Here is a 24518-nt window from a genome sequence, read left to right as displayed (position 1 = left end):
CATATACTAAAAACAAAATAAAATTAATATTTAATGGGGGCTCTTATACAACAAACGTGATTTTTTAGCCTTTTTTGCTCGATACCAATAATGGCAACAGGTAGGCACTTGATATTTTCACACAGGCCATAATTATGTCTACTTCAAATATATTTAAGAATAATATTAAAATAAAATAAAAAATTAAGGGGGGCTCCCATACAAAAACACAATTTTTGGTCTGTTTGCTATATAACAATACGGAACCCTTCGTGCGCGAGTCCGACTCGAACTTGCCCGATTTTATTTGTATATTTATTATTTAATATTGATAGATTAATAAAATATGATATATAATAGTATAATTTAAGAGTAACATTGTCCTACAAATAGAACAATCCATATTTTAGGACTATCAAATCAAAGTATGAAATCCTTTCTATCTCTGTTAGCTACCAATTTCAAGATTTTTCGCAGATAAAAATGTTGTTTGTCTTATCAAAATTAAGCTACTCACAAAAAATTTGCTTGATAGTAATAAAAAAAAAATGTTCTAGAGCTCCCTGACTATTACGTCATAATTCGTATCAAACTTGTAGAAGGAAACAGGTGTTTACGATATTTGACACGATAATAAATCAATACTTATCAAATGTGTGATATGCACAAACTTGGTCAATTAATTTTTTGATTAGGAGTTCAATTAAAAAGTACAATGTACTAGATTCTAGAGATTTTGTTCTTTTGGCCGTAGACACAAATTCTTTGCCGCGCCTATAGATTTTTTCTTGCCTGGCGTGAGTAAACCCAATTGTCATTTTGCCAAGTTCCAACACGCTATTTACAACCCATCAAAGACAACGTCTGCTGTCCTACTGTCTGCGAGGAAAGTGATCATACATTGTATGATCCGCAGTACCTATTTCTAGAACTAGGACTTCAGTTAATTCTTTCTAAAATAGGGTACTAGAAGTTATGTAATATGTTCTATTTATATTCGTTAGCCTTAAGAATAGTCTAAAGGGCAAAGCAAATAAGTGTAGACCTTAGCCTTAACAATACTAATATTTGCTCCCTTGTAAGTTGTATGTTTTCATGAGATAACATGGTTACAGTTAACTGCAAACGGATGGCATTGGAACATTTTTTTTAATTACTAAAATTTTCCCGTTATTTCGTAATGACTAATGAACTAAATAATGGTTAATATAATGTAAAAATTAAATGTAAGTAAATAATATATTAATAATTTCTTTTAATTTGTTATACTATGGCTATATTAATGCATGTTTTAATCATATAATGATTAAAACATGCATTAATATAGCCATAGTATTTGCAATCTACAGAATCTATATATTAATACGTAAGCCAAAATCTTTGTATCCGTTTTGACGAAAAATGGAGAAACGTAGGTGAATGAAATTTTGCATAGTTATAGTTTATATGGTGAAGGAGTGCATCGAGCTAATATTATTTTGAAAGTATGCTTTTAACATTCATTTTTTTAACAAATAAAACATTACACACACTACAACACACACACTAAAAAATTGACAGATTTTTGATTGACAAGCCTATACATACGAATTATACTCTTTTATTTATGGTTGAAGTTTGTTGACACCAAGGTGACAAATTGAAAATGGATTATAGATTTTTTTTATTGAATCTTAGAATATACTATTAGACAATGCTTACACGGCCAGTCTAAGATCAGCTGAGTCCCAGAGACAAGAGTTGAAAAAAATATGATAGTTAATATTTTTTACAAAATATAGGTAAGTTGTAGTCCTAATGTCGTTGAAACTAAGGTCGAATTTCGACCATTGGGCGATCTCTAGTACATAAAAAAATATAATATTATTCTGTGTAGGTGTATAGTTTCGACATGAAATGTGTTCAATGCTGTTTTTGCTAACATTCATTCTATTGTCCGAATCTATTTTTATTGCAGTTCGTCGCACTTGTACATTGGTCCCAGGTTTCTATTTATAGGTACCGTAATTAATGTCTTCTTACCTACAGCTGAATATTTCGATCAACTTCTGGCACTCTAGAAAAAAGTAACTGTCAAAGATTAACACCTTTTTAAATCTAACTTTTTTTATCAGGGCCCGGCGTTGATGTGCCAGCCCCGGACATGGGTACCGGCGAGCGCGAGATGTCGTGGATCGCTGACACGTATGCTAAGACCATCGGCTACCAGGACATCAACGCCCACGCCTGTGTCACCGGAAAACCCATCAACCAGGTAAATACATGTTCTAAATTCAAATTTCTGAAATCTTCCGTTGTTTTTATTTTAATTGTTTTCAATGGACGACTGTGCCAGAGTAAACAAAACCACCGAGTAGACCGACTCAGAAGAGATCTCGAAATTTATACGTTTGACGACTAGGTACTTCATAACATACAAATTTTTAAGCATACTAATGTTATATTTTAATAACATACGAATTGAAATGATTTTTTTTCTTTAGGGTGGAATTCACGGCCGTGTCTCGGCTACCGGCAGAGGTGTTTTCCACGGTCTTGAGAACTTCATCAACGAGGCCAATTACATGAGCATGATCGGTAAGTCACATCTCGTGAATCGTGATATTGTGAAGTAGGTAGTAATTATACAATAACCCAGGGGTTTCCAAACTGTGCGCCGCGGCGCCGTGGTGCGCCGTGGAAAGGCAAGAGGGGCGCCGTGACTCGTGAGTCGATCCTCCATCATTAGCCATAACCACACAAATATTATAAAATAAAACTGTAAAATTTTGGAATAGCTAGGTAGAGAAGGGCGCCGTCACAAAATATTGACCTGTAAGTGCACTGCAGGCTAAAATAGATTGGGAACCCCTGCAATAACCTCTTTAGAAAATACAGGTTTTATCATTTGAAGTGTCTACCGTCTACTTCTCTGTTCATATTTAAATATAAAGTCTGTTTCGCTATTGCAGCGCACAACACAACATAATTCATCATAATTCATCAGCGCACAACACAAAATTTACCAATTAATTATTTTCATACTCCAATTGAGGAGAACCATTTTGACATTAGGGCCAATGACTCACTAGACTTAACGCGAATAGACTAGCATAATAATATTATGCTGTTCAAACGAATGCACTTCCATGAATGCTTCATAATGCGGAGAGAGTGTGTATATTGTTAGAATCGCGATCTTAACTCCCACCTGTGTTTTGAGGTCAATCGTTAGTTTGTACAAGTTGGCCAACACCGCTCTTGACTCAGGCCTTTATACGCTTACTAGATGTCCCGCGCGGCTTCGCCCGCGTAAATTAGAAATTTTACAGAATCCGTAGCTACATTTTCCCATAAAAAATATTTCCCCCGTTTTTCCCACATTTTCCTGAGTTTCTTCTGTCGTATTAGTCTTAGAGTAATAATATAATATAACCTTCTCGATAAATGATGAGTCTTACTCGATAAATGATCTATCTAACACTGAGATAAGTTTTTAAATCGGACCTGTAGTTTCTGAGATTGACGCGTTCAAGCAAACATACTCTTCAGGTTTATAATATTAGGTAGATATAGATTTTTTTTAATTATCGCTTGACAAACTCGAGTCTCGATCTAAAAGACTATGAAATGGTATAATATGGTAGTGATGATGATGATGATGAAGAATGTAATTTGCATAGTAGCATATGCTTTCTGTTCTTAAAACAACGCCGAAACTCCCAAACTTGTATCTATAAAGAATCAGGAATTCTCTCAGCACCTTCCGAACCACGGTATACCAGGTATATCTCGGTGCAAAATGTTACTTGTTGGTAGCATATGCTTAGAATACTTCTCACGAAATCGAAGTCACCATATGTTTCCCTATAAGTTTTGAGGAGTTCCCTCGATTACTTATGGATCCTTCATCAGATCAGAAGACCACTTTTCTGAATATAATACCAAATTGGGATGATAGCCTATATACCAAAAGAAAAATTTTGAAAATCGGTTAACAAACGGCGGAGTAATCGTTGAATATAAGAAAACGAACATAACACCTCCCCCATTTTGAAAGTCGGTTAAAATTGTAGCCTATGTGTTATTTATTTAATATTTTAATCAGCACATGAATTGAATAACAATTTTTTTTTTCAAATTAATCGTAGCACCATCGGTCAGGACAAACTAAAATTGAAATAGAATAATATTGAATGCGATGATAGCGCCGTCCGCCGGATCTAATGTAAAACATTCCAAAATCAACAACTCCTTATAAATAAGAAATTAATTGAAAAAACATTTTCCAGTAGACCAAACTGTAAATCTAAACCATTCTCGAATCTCCACGAACACACACAAAAAACTTCATCAAAATTGGTCCAGTCGTTTAGGAGGAGTTCAGTCACATACACACGCACACAAGAAATATATATATTAAGATAATGCCTACGAGATATTTTCGTGGAGCTTTTGTTTCATATTTCATGAAATACCGTACTTTTGGTACGTCTTATTATAATTATTTTATATTAAATAATTATTTCGGTTATTGTTTTCTTTGGATTTAATAATAAAGTAACGCATCGATCCTTCTTTAAAATTTATTTGAATAGTTATTTTAAAAATGCTGTGTCGCATTGCATTACATAAGATTCTGACTTCTGAAGTTAGGTGAGGTGTCGGTGCAATCTGACGCCTGCAGTCGTAGTAAATGTATAAGCCGAGCACAAAAAAGACGTGCTCCTGCCTCCTACCTATATATGTATAGGTGTCAGTTGTCACCTATGTAGGTAGGAGCCTTAGTCAAAATACATTTGATAGCAAAAGTAGGTGTCAGTATGTTAATATGTATGGGATTTGACATAACGCATCGTCAGCGTTGCATCGACGCAGCGCTGCCGTTGCGTTGTTTTACATACAATTAATAACCAAGGTGAACACACGGCGCGCTGCGTCGTCGCAACGCACACATGACGGACAGCAGCCCCCGAGAGGAAGCGGGAGGGGGTGTTGACGTTAAGACTGCTTCGTAATAACGCTGCGATGACGCAGCGCCCGTGTGGCCGGCTATGCGTCAAACGGCAGCGCTGCGTCGACGCAACGCTGATGTAACGTGCCGTGTGGACTGGCTGTTAAGAATGCACCTGACCCTAACTTGACTACATACTTAAACCTAGATCTCAAAATCTGTAAGGTCTAGAACGCTGATTTTTTTACACAAGTAACTTCAGTTCATGCAGATTAATGCTCAAGACACAACACGATTACTGAAAAAATGCTCGATAGTTTCTTTTTTGCAAAAAACCTTGTTTTAGACACATTTTTGCTTGGATCTTCGAAGTTTGCTTTAATATTTTTTAATTCAATTCATTTATTTCAGATTTTCATCCATAGTGTTAGTTACAACAATATGTCTTTATTCTAGTGTTAGTAAAATATAAAATAAATTGGAATTACATTACCTAATATTGTTAAAAATTAAATATATGGGAACCGGGCTATTGGAGCATGGAGCTGCACCCAATGCTTCAACAACATGGAATCCCACCTGCTACCCAACACAAATAATATCTAAAAAGGCATTGATAAAACCTAAATTTGCCCAAAATACTTTTTTCATAATCATTATTCATTATAGTTCGTCTTTTATTCAAGTAAAACTAACTTGGCGATGAATCCGCATCGTCCTTTTTCACCTGGCATATGAAAGACGGGCGTGAGTGTGAAGAGAGAAGGACGATGTTTGATTTTTTAATGTGGTGTTCCTGCAGGCACGACCCCCGGCTGGGGCGGCAAGACGTTCATCGTGCAGGGCTTCGGTAACGTCGGCTTGCACACGTGCCGGTACCTCGTGCGCGCCGGCGCCACCTGCATCGGCATCATCGAGCACGATGGCTCCATATACAACCCCGACGGCATCGACCCTAAGGTATGAAATATTTCTACTTGGTTTGTAAGAACTAAAACTCCTTGAAGGTGATCGCACATTTATCACCAAGCGCGCTGCAGAACGCGCCGCATTTTAGAGTTTGTTGTATGAAATGATGTGAAACCTCGCACATCTGTCCGCACCGCACGCGCCGCATTTCGTGTACTTATGCTGTGCGTTCGACGCGTACGGCGCGTACTCGTCGAACGCACATCATAGAGCCCAAGGTATGAGGCATCCTTGTCCTCTTTCCCCATAGGAGCATCGACAATAATGATTAAATATTATTGTATAAGCCTGCCGACATCATAAAGTGTGAGGTGCATACTGCATAACCTCCAGCCACCTCCCCCTTAATCGTCATGCGCGTTGACGTTATTCATTTGCTCATTTACACGAAGCGGGTTAATTGTCCTTGAATTGAACATAATTTTGACAAAACAGAATAGCCAACAGCTATTGTGCTATTGTGGTCTGTAATTTGCTATCAAATTATATTTCGTATCTCATATTACTCTGGTAAAAAAATCTACGAACTATGAAGGCCAAGCCTAATTATGCGTTTGTATAGTCCAAAGACGGACACTAACGGCTGTACTCAGAGAAGTTTAATTATAACATAACTTTAAGTTAATGGTTTTTTGACAAAAATATATTAAGTATTGAGCTTATATTATGTCAAAATCTTATCTCTGGATGCCGCTGTTAAGTTTGATTATTCCGATTCGACTGAAGATCGGACCACTATTCGGATGTTAAATCTGGAAACATCAATAGTATTATCTATAAACTGCTACGGGTTATCACATAACTCGAACATAATATTATTGCCGTCAACTGACAACAATATTCAATCCTATTACATATTATTATTACCTTTTATGAAACTCGACTGATATACCTGTTAGTACTTATTTAAGTGTCCATCAACTACATAATCGAATAACGGTTTAACTTGAAACTGTAGGCAAAAACCCTATTGTTCCACGAATAATAATATATAAACTACTAGCGAGAGATGCAATGACAAGCGCTTTCAAGAGGGGTTGCCAATTAAAAATGTTGCTCTCGCCGCTGCAAAATTCAGATGCCAAGGATGAAGGTAAAATCGATAGAGGCCAATGCGGATAAAAGTAGCACGTGAGTGTCTGCCTTATTACATAATCTATGTAAGGTTTTATTGAATAGCCTGGCAACCGGATGTTTTTTTTTTTCAAAATCGAAAGTATTACTTGTTATCACGCGTAAATGTTATCTTGCTGATGAAACAATTTAAATTTACTATATCATACTATAGCTACGCTCGAGTAAAATAGTATTAGGTTATTTACATTTTAGGGTTCCGTACCCAAAGGGTAAAAACGGGACCCTATTACTGAGACTTCGATGTCTGTCCGTTTGTCTCCAGGCTGTAACTCAAGAACTGCTAATAGCTATAATTCTGAAATTTTCACAGATTGTGTATATCTGTTGCCAATATAACAAAAAATACTAAAAACCAAATAAAAATAATATTTAAGGAGGGCTCCCATACAACAAACGTGATATTTTTGGCCTTCTTTGCTCTATATCAATAATGGCAACAGATAGGTACTTGAATTTTTCTCAAAGTCCTTAATTATATGTGTAATTGAATATTTAATGATAATATTAAAATAAAATAAAAAATTAAGGGGGCTCCCATACAAAAAACACAATTTTTGACCTAATTTTGCTATAAGATAATGGTACGGAACCCTACCTGCGCGAGTTCCACTCGCACTTGGCCGATTATTCGGCACTTCTGTCGTGAGTCATGACTATTTACTACGTCACGAACATTTTTATTCAACATTCTGAACTTTGGCATTCTCAAAAGGTTAACCGTACGTTATTCGTATAAGACGTGATACAAATATTAACCTATTGGCCAGACATATTATTCGCATTGATACAGCTGTTATACATTAAAGTGTGTATTGCTAAGTTCCACAGTGCGATCACGAGTTCAGGCGTACGCCATCAAGGCCATACAAATTAGATTTGAATAATGTGTGCGACACGATTACTCTCGCGAACAGAATTACTCTATTATTTTAGGCTAGAGAAAATAGTCATGTAGTATCAGAGAAATTTATTCTTAGGCAGTTGAGCCACGTCATTTAGGCTGCGTTTCCACTGAAGCGGAGCGGTGCCGAATTGACCAATCACCATGCTCGAAATCTTCGCTCCGCTTCGCTGTCATTCCGCTGGAATAGCACGATTGGTCAATTCGGGCACCGCTAAGCTCCGCTCCGCTTCAGTGGAAACGCAGCCTTAGTCGGGCTATGTCAAGTCAATATAAATCAACTGGGTTTGACATAACTCAAGTAGCCAAATTACGTCGCTTCACTATTTCCTATGAAACAATTTCCCAGATAGTATGTTTAGGCCATAGACTTATTATAGGTTTATGGTTTAGGCATAGAGTAATCTGGTTTAGATAAAATAATAATAATAATAATAATAATAAAAAAAAAAAAAAAATAACAAGCTATATTGAAAGTAACTTTACCCAGAATTAAAATTCATTGTTTTATCTTATATTATCTTTATTACGTTTCCTTTTACGATAAGCGTAATTTAATTAAAATAGTAATTTCATTAACATAATATTAATATATTATAGAGCGGTATATGTTTTCAGTGGTGAGATGACTCACTTTTCTTATGAGTACCTCATCTAACAATATTATTGTGTTGTGGCCTATGAGTCTTATTTTATGTTAATCGTAGTCTATTGTAGGTATAACTTAATTGACAGTAGAATATTGACAACAATAAGAGAGAAAGAGAGAAGCAAGGATATTAATAAAAAAATAAAAAGTCGTAAATTTATAGCATTCGGAAATCGGAATGACCAACGATAACAAAATACGTTCTAATTCTATGGGAATGACAGTATTATTAATAAGTATTATTTTTAGTTATTATAAAGTATTAAAAATCCTGCAAAACATTTATGAAAACAAATACACATTTTTCTTGTTTAAATTGTATATTGATGAATTTCTGTTTTCATTTTATATAATCTTATCGTTTAAGGCCATCCCCTGAGCAAACGACCTTGACCATACATTTGTCGCGTTACCGAGATTGCGCCAAAATCGTATTTTTTTACTTATCTTAGTTCAAAATTGACCTAAAAAAATCATGGCGTTATTTCAAATGACCGTTATTTGTAGATACTAGGGAGATACTGAATGGTATGCTTGAATTTAAATAAATAATTAATAACTATGAAAGGAACGTTCACATACTGAAGATGATTGCTGTATTTTTATTACAATTTTCTAGCTTTCAAATTATGAGTCTTCAAAACCGGTAAATTACGGCATCTCCGTCGGGGGCGTCTTAAATGACATCATCAGAAATCTGCATTTTTACGTGTCTTAATGTACTTTTTTATAACCAAATTTAGTTTTGTCATTTTCTTTGCTCTCGAAATTGCATATTGCAGTCACAATAATTATTATTGTTTGAGCTCTTTTGAATTTGCAAAAAGTAGATAATAATTATGTAGTATGCGAAAACTAGGTGAAAGTTCGTAGTTTTTCTTATGCATTCATGCCAAATTACAGCTTTGTAGGTCCTATAGTCACTGAATAAAACCGCGGACAGACAGACAGACAGACGGACAGATGGACAGACAGACCGAAACTATAAGGATTCCTTGTTGACTACGGAACCCTAAAAATCATTGATAACCGATAATGTGAAATAACATCATCCTACTTCTAGGACAAATAGTAGTATGAAAATATTCTTAACTCTGTAGTCTGTATTGCTATTGTTGCCGACAGATTCTATTATGAAACTTTAATCTGCGGACACGATAAAAGCAATCGAAAGATAAGCATTGATTGATAAAAAGATATTCGCTTGCGAAATTTGAAATTAAATCAAGTTATTGACAATTGAAAAAATTGAAAAATAAATCAGTATACTTAATCATAAAATATTCCAAAGTTCAATCAAATACGTAGCAAGACGTATAAACTGAGCTATTTTAAATGTTACAAATGGTCAGCCTCCAAGAGAAAGTAGATAATATTTTTATGGATTCTGAACCTTCGGTTTCCGGGCGAAACGATTGGATTACGTTCTAAATTTAGAAAACAATCGTGACCTTTGAATTGAATTGATGCCATTATGTCACAGTTTTCTCAATAAATAACTGAGATTATTGAAAAAACACTTAAACGCACACAAATAAAGTTTCGCTAGCGTGCACCGTAATGCTATTACGAGTGTTCTATATGAATGCCGTTTATAAATAACTGGACGGTGTGTTAGGTAATAAAATATGACATTGGCTGTTTAACTGACGGTCTAGAGACTAGACTCGTATTGAACGTGTGGTTACTCTGGTTAATTAGAGGTACCTATTCAATTTGACTACAGTTTGGATATTAATCCTGGTTTACGTAACATGCCGTCGTCAACTAGATGATATCAGCTATTTTGCATTGCAGAGTAGGTACATAACATTATACGAGTATTTGACTAGCAAGAGTTAAGACCAAAAATTTAAAGAATAAAAATATGTATAGTAGAAGATAAATGTTCTCGACTTCATTTATCATTTGCTAGCGACCCGCCCCGGCTTCGCACGGGTATAAAATATATTATAGCCTATGTCACTGAAATAATAACAGCCCTCTTTTTTGTCGGGGGTTAAAAATCAGCCAAGTGCGAGTCGGACTCGCGTACGAATTAATATTATTTTGTTTTTAGTATTTGTTATCTAAGCGGCAACAGATATACACAATAATAATATGTGAAAATTTCTGGCTATAGCGGTTCTTGAGATAAAGCCTGGCGACAGACAGACAGACGGATAGATGGACAGACAACGAAGTCTTAGTAATAGGGTCCCGTTTTTACCCTTTGGGTACGAAACCCTAAAAATGATTAAAATCGATTCAGTAGTATTGATTTAAAAAAATTATATTCACTACTACCCGTGGCCAATCCATGTTTGTTAAAATGGTTTGTATCGAGGAAATAAAAGGCTTTATTATTATTATTTATTATTATTACTACCCGTGGCCCGCATTGGTCGGTACTGCCGCAAAAGCTACGTCCCGCAATTTTTAAATCTGTAATATCTTCGAAAATATTAATTTAAAATTTAAATCATAATATTATGTTGTAGAGGGCCATAATCAATAATGTATTTAAAGTAAATAAGGATTATTGCCGTATTGGTTAAAATCGCTTCGAAAATTAGCCATTATTTGAAGTTAAAATTAAATGACAAAAAAATGTTATTGTGGGACATTCATAAGAGATATATTTACTAATACCATCGCGGAGTTTTCTGTAGATCTTTTCAATGTGTACAATAGGTATTATGGCGGCTCTCGACATAGGCGAACGCGTTGGCCAACGCGTCTGCAGACGCGTTGGCCAACGCGTTCGCCTATTGCCGGCTCTTGATATAGGCGAACGCGTTGGCCAACGCGTCTGCAGACGCGTTGGCCCAATGTGTAGAACGGGCGTTCGCGCGTTGGCCGTAGGTATTTAGACGTTGGCCGACGCATCTGCGAGCTTGCCGCGCGGGTCGGAAATGTCGGCAAAAGATCAAAGGACATTTGTCGCAAGCTTCGCGCTCCATCCACACATAGGCCGCGCGATCAGTTTGCCCGGAGTTATAATTATGATAATTATTATAATATGTAATAATTTTTGTATGTAATAATTTAATAAATAATAAGTAGGTAATAAAATAATTACTTATATTATTTTAATATTATAAAATATTATGTAAAAGTGAGTTTATTTCTTTGTTTGTTACGTTTTCTCGCCTTTTATTTATTTATTTCCAGAATACTCTTTAAAAACTTTTTCTTGTCCACATTTACAAAGTAATTATAAGCTGTGAATAAATAAACAGCTGCAGCTGTTAGCGACTAAACATCCATTTTGAATCCGTCCGCACATTGGCGCGATCCAAAGCATACTGAACGACCTTCCTATGTGTGGATTACTCACAAACGCCGTTGCAAGCGCACTGCCAACGCGTCTGCAGACGCGTTGGCCAACGCGTTCGCCTATATCAAGAGCCGGCATATGTCGAGAGCCGCCATTAGTGATACCCCTCCCGCGAGCGCACCCCAGCATTGGTAGCGCCAGCGCCCACTTCGAAACGGGCGTAAATCGCAATATTTTAATTTCGCCATAACTTCTAAGCTAAACGTCCAATTTTAATCATTCAAAGACCAAATATAATTAACATAAACTGTACTTAGTGATGAAATGATTTATTTTGATGAAGGATTATTAGTATAAGTAAAATAAATGCGATTAAATGTAGTCCAAAAAAAAATTAAATCTATATATATAAAAATCAATTGCTGTTCGTTAGTCTCGCTAAAACTCGAGAACGACTGAACGGATTTATCTTATCTTGGTCTTGAATTATTCGTGGAGGTCTAGGGAAGGTTTAAAAGGTGAGAAAATTTTTGGATGTGTGGCGGAACCCACAAATCGCCTAATATTCCTGCATCGCGCTATCGAAGTTTTCTGAGCGCGTCGGTATATATACGACAGCTGAAATGTATCACGTGGGCTTCGGCCTGACCGAGCATAACACCTCGCTCGGTCGGAAGATCTTCCTTTAGCGTCGCCACGCATTATCCCACAGATGTATAGATGCATGGATGTATATGTAGATGTATGGATGTTTGTTACTCTTTCACGCAAAAACTACTGAACGGATTTTAATGAAACTTTACAATAATATAGCTTAAACATCATAATAACACATAGGCTACAATTTTAACAAACTTTCAAAATGGGGGAGGTGTTATGTTCGTTTTCTTATGTTCAACGATTACTCCGTCGTTTGTTAACCGATTTTCAAAATTTTTCTTTTGGGTATCATCATAAATATAGGGTATCATCCCAATTCGGTATTATCCATAAGTAAACGAGGGAACTCCTCAAAAATTATAGGGAAATATGTGGTGACTTCGGTTTCGTGAGAAGTATTCTAAGCATATGCTACCAACAAGTAAGATTTTGAACCGAGGTATACCTGGTATACCGTGGTTCGGAAGGTGCTGAGAGAACTCCTGATTCTTTATAGATACAAGTTTGGGAGTTTCGGCGTTGTTTTAAGAACGGAAAGCATATGCTTCTATGCAAATTACATTCATCATCAACATCGTCATCATCATCACTACCATATTATACCATGTTATTGGTAAGTACTTTTCATAGTCTTTTAGATCGAGACTCGAGTTTGTCAAGCGATAATTTAAAAAAATCTATACCTACCTAATATTATAAACCTGAAGAGTATGTTTGCTTGAACGGAATCGGAGGAACTACAGATCCGATTTAAAAACTTATTTCAGTGTTAGATAGCTCATTTATCGAGTAAGAACTAAGACTATAGGCTAAGACTAATACGACCGAAGAAACTCAGGAAAATGTGGGAAAAACGGGGGAAATATTAGAAATTACGAACTACTGGAGCAATTTTTATGGCAATATTTGGCACAGATATAGAGTAGACCAAGTGAAGGGAGTAGGGACATAAGGCTATTTTTATGGGAAAATGTACGGTTTCCGTAAAATTCCTAATTTACGCGGGCGAAGCCGCGCGGGACATCTAGTCTTATATATAAAAATGGACTTTCAAATGTGTTAGTCGCGCTAAAACTCGAAAACGGCTGAACAGATTGGGCTGATTTTAGTCTTAAAATATTCGTAGAAGTACAGGGAAGGTTTTAAAGTGACACGAAGTTCACCGGGACAGCTAGTTTTTAAATAAAAAAATGGTTGTTGTGCCTCACTTGACATAGATAGGTTTAGTGTGTCGCGGACATTTTTGTAGATATTTATAAGATCTACATTTACTTAGAACATTGTATAGTTCTATCTTTTATAGTTTAGGCAGCGTACGCAAAATAAGTAAATTTTCTGGTTGTTTCCGAAAAATCTTACGGAACCCTATATTTTCCAACATAAAAAGTAGCCTATGTTACTCGTAGATAATGTAGCTTTCGAATGGTGAAAGAATTATTAAAATCGGTCCAGTAGTTTTTGAGCCTATTCATTACAATTAAACAAACAAACAAAGTTTACCTCTTTATAATATTAGTATAGATAAATTATAACCTACTTCGTTTTCCATACATTGACTGTCTTATGCTCTATACTCTATAACTTCTATAAGATAAAATTTTAATAAAAAGTTAGGTTTAATTTTCCAAGTTCCAACCATTGTCGACGAGGTTCAGTCAAAAATGACACACAACACAACCACTCACAACAATGATTTGCAACTGCAAACATTACGGTATATTTTAAATAAGCGTAAAATATGTGCCAAGATAAGCAAGAAATAATTCAAAGAAATATAATATTATTATTGTAATAGAGAATCCATGCAATAATAAAATAAAAATCGGGCTTTATCTTCTCGTGTGGTCAACTTTATGGCTATTGGCTAATAAAGTCATCCCGGTCGGTAAATTTATAGCCTTTTCAACGCAAAATTATTATAATAAATCAGGGTAAGTCCGGAAGTTTCAAGATAAGAAATTAGCAAGTATGCTGCCTCATGTCTGTCTGGTACCAAGATACACCTCGCACCGCACCTCGGTGTTCTGTTCGGTCGTGTTTTAACCACCCGGACCGAAACATCTGGAATTACCCTGTATCCGAACTTACTCTGAACCCGATCTTACCCTGATTAATCTTATACTATAACTTTTTTTTTATTTTCCAGGCCCTGGAGGACTACCGCATCGAGAACGGCACGATCGTGGGCTTCCCCGGCGCTAAGCCGTACGAAGGCGAGGACATGCTGTACGAGAAGTGCGACATCCTCGTGCCGGCCGCCATCGAGCAGGTCATTCACAAGGAGAACGCGCACAAGATCAACGCTAAGGTGAGCGCCATCTAGTAACGGGCTAGGGTACTGAATTTTGAGGTTAGATTTTTGACAGGGATAGCTTATGTTGCTTATATAGAGATAGATTGATACTCTTTGAAACCTGGCAATGACTCCTCGTGCCGGCCGCCATCGAGCAGGTCATACACAAGGATAACGCGCACAAGATCAAGTATCAATGCTAGGGTGAGAGCGCTATCTAGTACCGGGTTTGGGTACTGAATTTTGAGGTTAGTTTTTTGATAGGGATAGCGTATGTTGATTTTGGAAATGGATAGATACTCTTTGAAACCAGGTAATGATAAGGAGAACGCGCACAAGATCAACGCTAAGGTGAAAGCGCCATCTAATACCGGGTTTGGTACTGAATTTTGAGGTTAGGTTTTTGACAGGGATAGCTTATGTTGCTTTTAGAGATAGATAGATGCTCTTTGAAAAATGACAATGAAAGCTCATATTTTTTAAATCGGGGACGGTAGGGTTAAAGTAAGATGGGTCGAAAATAATTTCGTAGAACGCGATAGTCGCAAAATTACCCTGTGCTTGGCAAATCCAAGGTTTATATGCGGTCGTCGGCAGCATATATTATGGTTTGTAGGTGTTTTTATAAAAACACTAGTTTAAATCTTCATGGTTCGTATACAAAAGTAATGCACAACTATTTTATTAATTAAGATCTTCCGCCGACGCATAAACTGATAAGTGATAATGTATCTGCGTAATTACACATGATAACAGCGACCATGGTCAGCATCACTGCAAAATGAATTGGCATTGCAGTATACATTGTACATTTGTCATTATTAACTATTTATTATAAACAATATATTACTTGCCATCAATATATTTGCTATATTGCCCATCACACATAATTATACAGGAAGAATACCCAACGACAAAAGAATTACTCTAAAATTAATACAAAATAAAGTAACAAAGACTGTCTTACTCATCCACGTGTTTGACGTTCCAGATAATCGCGGAAGCGGCCAACGGTCCCACCACGCCCGCCGCTGACAAGATCCTGATCGACCGCAACATCCTCGTCATACCGGACTTGTACATCAACGCCGGTGGTGTCACCGTCTCCTTCTTCGAGTGGCTGAAGAACCTCAACCACGTGTCGTACGGCCGTCTCACCTTCAAGTACGAGCGCGAGTCCAACTATCAGCTGCTTGGTGAGTCTTTTTTCTCTTGTATGATCATACTCTTAAGAGCCTGAAATGTCAATACTTTTGTTATAATAATATGTATAGGTCCACCAGAATCTGATGGCAAAAAACTTGTCTTGTCTTCAAAAGAAATTGTCTCTAGCAATACCGGGGTAATTGATAAAGCATTTTACCGAATACATAAATGTAAAACAACTCACTGATATAATGAACTGACATACACTAATATACATATAATATTTACTACCCAGAATCCGTGCAAGAGTCCCTGGAGAGGCGTTTCGGTCGCGTCGGCGGGCGTATCCCGGTCACACCCTCAGAGTCCTTCCAGAAAAGGATCGCCGGTGCCTCCGAGAAGGACATCGTGCACTCCGGCCTGGACTACACCATGGAGAGGTCCGCTAGGGTGAGTTCATCGCATTTTGTTGACAATAAGCTTCACAATAAATCTTTAAACACTAAGCGCTACCGCCCAAAACATCGAATGCGCATTGCATGGCATCGTCATGTCAGTTTATATTGAATTTTGTCGCAGATATATTTGCGATGCGATGCGAATTCGCAATGGGAGCCCTAAGATCTAAATTTGCAAATTTTAAAGCCTAGTAATTAACATACCAGGTTAATTACTAGGCAGTCGTTGAATCGTGTGATCTTAACCTGTTACCTCTTAATGCAACACATAATATGCCTCAATGCAGCCCTTCTTTACTAGATTTAATTATTGTTTCCTCTGAAAATCTGGTTACGAAATATGGTCAACTTTCATCTCATTCTTTTTCTTACCATGATCTCTTATACTTGTCGTATAACTTAAAGCCACCAAAATTGAAACCTAAGGTTGTTATGCAGCGTAATTTTAAAAGTATGGACACAGAAGCTTTAAAGGCTGACGCGAAAGACATTGACTGGTCCGATTTGTGCATGGCGTCTTCTGTGGATGCTAAAGTTGAAATACTGACGCGAAATCTAATTTCTCTCTATGACAAGCATGCACCTGTTAGACCCATTAAACTAAAACACCTTCCTAATCCTTGGCTAACCGATGACATAAAGGCTATGATAAAAAAGAAGACTCGTGCAAAACTTAGGCTAAAGTTCAATCCCTCCGCTGCAAACATTGAAAGATACAAGAATTTACGTAACCAGTGTAACAGATTATGTAGAGACGCACAAAGACGACATATTCATTCATCTGTCGAGAATGGGGACGCCAGTAAGGTCTGGAAATTTTTGAATTCGATGGGAGTTGGTAAAAAACGAGAGAATTGTCCATTAAAAGCTAACGATGTTAATAATCTGATCACTCACTTTACCACCAATTCTTGCTACTATGATAATACCGTGAAGCTTAAAACTCTACAGAGCCTATCTCTAAACCTACCTACTCTCATAAACGAACAGTTTGTTTTCAGCGAATTTAAAGTCCATGATGTAAAGACCGCTGTGTTGTCCATTGCCTCAAATGCTGTCGGTGATGATTCTGTTAGCCGGAATATGATTCTTCCCATCCTTGAAATTATTCTTCCTATTATCACACATATTTTCAATCATTCTATTTATAGCGAAGTATTTCCCTCCAAATGGAAGGACGCGTTAATAATACCTATCCCCAAAAAATCTAATCCTAGCAACTATTCAGATTATCGACCAATATCTATTTTACCTTTCCTCTCTAAAGTTTTTGAAAAATTAGTTTACCGCCAACTTAATGCATATATTAATGATAATTGCCTACTTAATAAATATCAATCTGGGTTTCGGAGAAGTCATAGCACGGTAACGGCACTAACTAAAATAACTGATGACATAAGACTGGCGATGGACAACAAGAAAATTACTATTTTAGTTTTATTAGATTTTTCAAATGCCTTTAACTGTGTAGATTTTGATGTCCTACTTCAGCTACTGGCCGTTTTTCTAAATTTATCCCCATCTGTTTTAAACTGGTTATCCAGTTACCTTAAAGGACGTCGGCAAAGAATCAAAGTTGATGAACTACTTTCTGACTGGGCTTACACTTCTGCTGGCGTCCCCCAAGGCGGTGTGCTGTCCCCTCTACTTTTCTGTTTATTCATAAATACGATTAGCAAAAACATATCATCATTTTATCACATGTACGCTGATGATTTTCAAATTTATGTACACTCTTGCATTGAAAATTTGGCAACCGCAATTGCGCAATTAAATGAAGACCTGTCACACATTTGGGATTGGGCAAGTAATCACGGTCTACAGCTGAATCTTAATAAAACCCAAGCCATTATGATTGGTAGCCAGGGCATGTTACGTAGACTTGATCAATCTGATGTCCCTAATGTCGTGATGAATAACACAAAGATAAGTTACTCTAACACGGTTAAGAATCTGGGTGTCTTTTTCGACAAAACTTTGTCTTGGTCATGTCAAATTGATTCCGTTTGTAAAAAAGTTTTTGCGGCTTCTGCGTCCCTAAAACGTCTTAAGAATCTCCTACCTATACCAACTAAGGTTATGCTTGCTCAGACTTTATTGCTTTCAATTTTGGATTATGCTGACGTAAGTTACTTAAATTTGACCGAAGACCAGCTAAATAGGCTGGAACGTATTCAAAACTTTTGCATACGTTTCATTTTTGGACTACGAAAATATGACCATGTCTCGGAGTTCAGAACTAAATTGAAGTGGCTCCCGATCCGTTACCGTAGGAATACTCATGTGCTGCACTTATTGTACAATGTACTTTTTGACCCTATGGCTCCACCCTACCTAAAGGAGATATTTACATTCTCATCTGAGGACGAGAATACTCGTCTAGCTTACAAACTAGATGTACCCACTCAAAAGACCAAATACTATGGTAATTCTTTTGCGTCCGTTGCCGTACGACTATGGAACTCATTACCCAATACTGTAAGAAAAGCGCCATCTCTTAGCATTTTCAAAAGACTACTCAAAGAATTCTACCTGACCGACAATATCAGTCAACAATCTGTGTAAATTATTATTTTAAGCTTTGTTTACTTGTTTGTCCACCCTAATTGTTATTTTCTAGATGTGATGCTCTCTGAAACGTTTTGATGGTTGCCTGGAAGACATCGCTTTTAGCGATAAGGCCGCCAAAATTGTACTTATATGTAACTGATGTGTATGTTATAACTGTATATATTCGTGGTGTACAATAAAGATTATTATTATTATTATTATACCAGGCCATTTAGCCAAATACTTTTCGTTTTCGCTTCGTTATAAAATCGCCGATCAAAATGTATGGAATTGACATAAGACGAGTCGAACGTCAACGTTATATTTAACCCTTTAGCCGCCGAGCTTAAAATCAATTGTCGTGCCTCTAGCGCCGGCACCATAAATCGAAAAATTTATACCTACAACAAATAGTGATGTGCAATACTTATCTTTTTCGATGTCGTGCCTTATGCCTTATTCAAAAAGTGTCCGAAACTTGGGTGTTCATATGGATCAGCACTTATCTTGGTCAGATCATGTAGCAGCGGTCAGTAAGAAAGTACACGCGGTATGGCATTCCCTGGGAAGGTGGAAGAATTTGCTACCGATTAAGACCAAGGTCTTACTTGCTGAGTCCCTGTTTTTGCCGATGCTGGATTATGCCGACACGTGCTTCGTAGATCTTACCGAGGACAAACTTAATAAGCTTGAGCGTCTGCAAAACTTGGCTATTCGTTTTGTGTTCGGTTTAAGGAAATATGATCACGTGTCGGAATATCGTTCTAAGCTCTCTTGGCTACCTATACGCTTAAGGCGTAATTATCGAGTGCTCTCTTTTCTGTACTCCCTGCTGCATGATCCCAGAACACCTTCTTACCTAAAGGAGAATTTCGTATTTCGTACATCTAATGACAAAGAATTACGCTCGTCTTCTAAATTATTGTTGGATATACCATTATTCAAAACAAACTTTTTTGGGTCCTCTTTCACAATAAAATCGATTCTGCTATGGAATTCTTTGCCTGTTAATATCAGGCAAGCTAAAAGTGTACACGTATTTAAAAAACTAGTCAAAGACTACTATCTTAATAATAATAAGTAATTATATATTAATATATATATATATATATATATATATATATATATATATATATATATATATATATATATATATATATATATATATATATATATATATATATATATATGAGTATATGTATGTATGTATGTGTGTGTATATGTGTGTGTATATATGTATATATATGTGTATGTGTGTATATATATTATTAGCTTCATATTTACTTGTTTAGGTAGGTTTAGAAATACTTAGTTATGATTGTTATTAGTATTACTTATTATAGTTATGTTTTGTAATTTTCTAATTTTATAGATGTAATTAGTTGTAGTTTGTTTTTGCACATTGCCTATTTGCTTTTTATATAAAATAATAATTTCCTGCTTTTCGGTTGCTTGGAAGAAATTGCTGCATAGCAATAAAGCCGCCTTTTGTGTTTATTTAGTTATTAGTACTTAATAAGTTTGAATTTCTATATATTATGTACCTATGTGTAAATGCAATAAAGTATATTCATTCATTCATTCATTCATTATTTCTTAATTTATAATTTATATAAAGTATAAACTGATATCTAGTATTTGAATCCATAATGTTGTTAGTAAATATACAACGCTGGCAGAAACATTAGATAAAAACAGCTTGAATAGTAAAGTGACATAATTCCCGATATTTGTTATTACATTTCAAATAATATTAATTTCATAGTTTCCACGGATTAAATAATTGAGTTGTTTAAATATATAACCTACTACAAATATAGATTTTCAATAGTAGATCGATATCCCATCCCCTTTACACGCATACAATTTCATCTAAATGTCGTAGCAGACAGACAGATAGGTAAGCGTTACTTTGTAATTTATTGTAATTTTATTTCTAATTTAAGTATCCACTACAATCACATTTATCGATAGCATCATCATAAGCACAACACTAGTGGAAAATTCTAGAAGGCGGCACTCGCTTATGACGTCAGAAGCGGTCGTCTTTTTCCGACCGTGGTGCAGGGTGTGCTGACAACATTCGTTTCTAAACATGTAGGCTAGGGATGGGAATCGTCAATTCAATCACTGAAATTTTTATATTATATTTATTATAAATTAAGTAAAACAAACACGTTTATTTGTTCAGTAACCATTGCTTTATTTGTTTTATAATAAAATAGTTAGTAAAAACAGAAATGTTTTAATTTATGTGGATTTTTGTATCAGTAAATCATTGCTTATGTCCCGTCCCTACTGTCGGATTTTTCCGACTCGGGCGTTGGACATCAATACACTTTTCTAAGAATATTTTCGGTAATTTATTTACCTTAAGACATTATTTTTAAGTCTTCTTATTAAGAAACTAAAGTGTAATCAATTGTAAATGATTACTTCGTTAACTATTTACTAAGTATAAACATTATTTTAATATAACAGTGCTATCAAACAAAAAAGGCAGATTAACCGAGTAGTGACTAGTGGTACTGGTCGTAAATATCCGACCTTGGCGAAATTGGCACGAAAATATTTGTCGGATTTTTCCGACCTTGGTGGCTAAAGGGTTAACGAACGCTTATGTCAATTCCATACATTTTCATCGGCGATTCTATAACGAAGCGAAAACGAAAAGATTTTGGTTCACCCCCCTGAACATTTTTGTCAATTTTTCGACGCTGTATATTTGATTAATAAAATGCGTTTGTAGATGCGATACGATGAAACAACATACGCTTAATTATGCTGGCGAAATTTTAAATACAATGTTGTCACTATTATTCGTTTTTAAAAATGATCCAGCAATAAGTTGTAAACTTGGTAAACCAGATTTACTTTTCACAGGTCAATTTTAATTTTTTATAATAATGAATGTTATTTGCAGGCTATAATGAAGACAGCATTGAAGTTCAACCTGGGTCTAGATCTGAGAACGGCCGCATACGCTAACTCCATCGAGAAGATATTCACCACGTACGCCGACGCCGGCCTCGCGTTCTAAACTCACACGAATTTAAGTATTGTATGCATTTTAAACACTTATAGTCCCTTTAACTCGTAAGTATAACTTTTAAGACATTATATTCACAGTATTTTTTCTTCTCTTTTTGTTGAAATCGATCATGGCTTATAGAATTTATTTATAAGTGAAGCATTGTTGAACTAAGTAAAAGTGAATTTTTCAAGTGTATTGTCTTGATTTTCGAAATAAATTGTTTTACTGTTTAAACGTGTATTTTTTCTTTGCCCTTATACCAGAATAGAATTATAATGAGCAAAACTGTTAGTACAGGTTCCCTAGTACCAATTTTTTCTTATTACTATCAAGCATATTTTTCGTGAGTTATTGAGTATTATGATAAGACGAACAACAATTTCCTCTTCGCAAAATCTCGAAAGTGATAGCTAACATTTGCTAGTTAGGGTTCCGTTTAAAGCCACATATTCATTAGTAAACATATTTTGTTGATAAACACTGTTCATTAACTGTTCATATAGGTACAATGTTTCGCAATGTTTCATCACTTCTTGAAACAGTTCATAAACATAGATGGTAAAACATCTAGTTTTACGGCGATATCCTGTAAACCAGCTATCCCCAACCCGCGGCCCGCCGGGACTTCATTTGTGGCCCGCGTCATGTTAAACCATTTTGAAATTCACGCCCACCGGCAAAATAATGTAAGTCATCGTGAAAGTCGACGCGTTTGCATGTAATATTTCCCGAACACCCGCTTCAGACGCTGATACTTATAGACTCATATACGAAAATCTATCTTAATATATATATTTCTTGTGTGCGTGTGTATGTGACTGAACTCCTCCTAAACGACTGGACCAATTTTGATGAAATTTTTTGTGTGTGTTCGTGGAGATTCGAGAATGGTTTAGATTTACAGTTTGGTCTACTGGAAAATGTTTTTTTAATTAATTTCTTATTTATAAGGAGTTGTTGATTTTGGAATGTTTTACATTAGATCCGGCGGACGGCGCTATTATCGCATTCAATATTATTCTATTTCAATTTTAGTTTGTCCTGACAGATGGTGCTACGATTAATTTGAAAAAAATTTTGTTATTCAATTCATGTGCTGATTAAAATATTAAATAAATAACACATAGGCTACAATTTTAACCGACTTTCAAAATGGGGGAGGTGTTATGTTCGTTTTCTTATATTCAACGATTACTCCGCCGTTTGTTAACCGATTTTCAAAATTTTTGTTTTGGTATATAGGGTATCATCCCAATTTGGTATTATATTCAGAAAAGTGGTGATCTGATGAAGGATCCATAAGTAATCGAGGGAACTCCTCAAAACTTATAGGGAAACATATGGTGACTTCGGTTTCGTGAGAAGTATTCTAAGCATATGCTACCAACAAGTAAGATTTTGCACCGAGATATACCTGGTATACCGTGGTTCGGAAGGTGCTGAGAGAATTCCTGATTCTTTATAGATACAAGTTTGGGAGTTTCGGCGTTGTTTTAAGAACAGAAAGCATATGCTACTATGCAAATTACATTCTTCATCATCATCATCATCATCATCACTACCATATTATACCATTTCATAGTCTTTTAGATCGAGACTCGAGTTTGTCAAGCGATAATTTAAAAAAATCTATATCTACCTAATATTATAAACCTGAAGAGTATGTTTGCTTGAACGCGTCAATCTCAGAAACTACAGGTCCGATTTAAAAACTTATCTCAGTGTTAGATAGATCATTTATCGAGTAAGACTCATCATTTATCGAGAAGGTTATATTATATTATTACTCTAAGACTAATACGACAGAAGAAACTCAGGAAAATGTGGGAAAAACGGGGGAAATATTTTTTATGGGAAAATGTACCTACGGATTCTGTAAAATTTCTAATTTACGCGGGCGAAGCCGCGCGGGACATCTAGTATATATATAAAACTCAAAGGTGACTGATTGACATAGTGATCTATCAACACACAGCCCAAACCACGAGACGGATCGGGCTGAAATTTGGCATGCAGGTAGATGTTATGACGTCCGCTAAGAAAGGATTTTGATAAATTCCAACCCCGAGGGGTTCAAATAGGGGACGAAAGTTTGTATGTAATAATACTTCTTAACGCGAGCGAAGCCGCGGGCAAAAGCTCGTTGTCGTATATGATCTGTACTAATATTATAAATGCGAAAGTATCTCTGTCTGTCTGTCTGTCTGTCTGTCTGTCTGTCTGTCTGTCTGTCTGTCTGTCTGTCTGTCTCGCTTTCACGCCAAAACTACTGAACCGATTGCAATGAAATTTTGTACACAGTTAGAGTCTGATAAAGGACATAGGCTACATTTTGATGTGGGAAAATATCTTATTTCCATGAAAATATCGATGAAAATTAATTCGCATTGCGCGTGGCCAGCGCTCATCCCGGGGGTCCTGGGTTCGAGTCCCGCAGGCGGAACAAAAAGTTTTCAATGTTCCTGGGTCTTGGATGTGTATTAAAATAATATTTCAAAAATCTATAGCATATTTTATGTATAATATTACAAAAAATCCAGAAATATATCG

General features: G+C 36.0%; 1 protein-coding gene across 1 annotated transcript in view; it reads left to right on the top strand.

The window, feature by feature from the left end:
- Window positions 1-22198, top strand: part of LOC121725645 (glutamate dehydrogenase, mitochondrial) — a 32911-nt gene extending 10713 nt beyond the window's left edge. The window contains exons 3-9 of the mRNA XM_042112675.1: window positions 2094-2233; window positions 2463-2556; window positions 5715-5872; window positions 14634-14795; window positions 15772-15976; window positions 16222-16376; window positions 21858-22198. Coding sequence (XP_041968609.1) covers window positions 2094-2233; window positions 2463-2556; window positions 5715-5872; window positions 14634-14795; window positions 15772-15976; window positions 16222-16376; window positions 21858-21974 — 1031 coding nt within the window. The 3' untranslated portion in view covers window positions 21975-22198. The remainder of the gene's footprint in view (window positions 1-2093; window positions 2234-2462; window positions 2557-5714; window positions 5873-14633; window positions 14796-15771; window positions 15977-16221; window positions 16377-21857) is intronic.
- The last annotated feature ends 2320 nt before the right edge of the window (window positions 22199-24518 follow it).

The sequence above is a fragment of the Aricia agestis genome, chromosome 3, assembly GCF_905147365.1.
Source record: "Aricia agestis chromosome 3, ilAriAges1.1, whole genome shotgun sequence".
In the NCBI taxonomy this organism is placed as follows: domain Eukaryota; kingdom Metazoa; phylum Arthropoda; class Insecta; order Lepidoptera; family Lycaenidae; genus Aricia; species Aricia agestis.
This window is presented reverse-complemented; position numbering and strand designations above follow the sequence as displayed.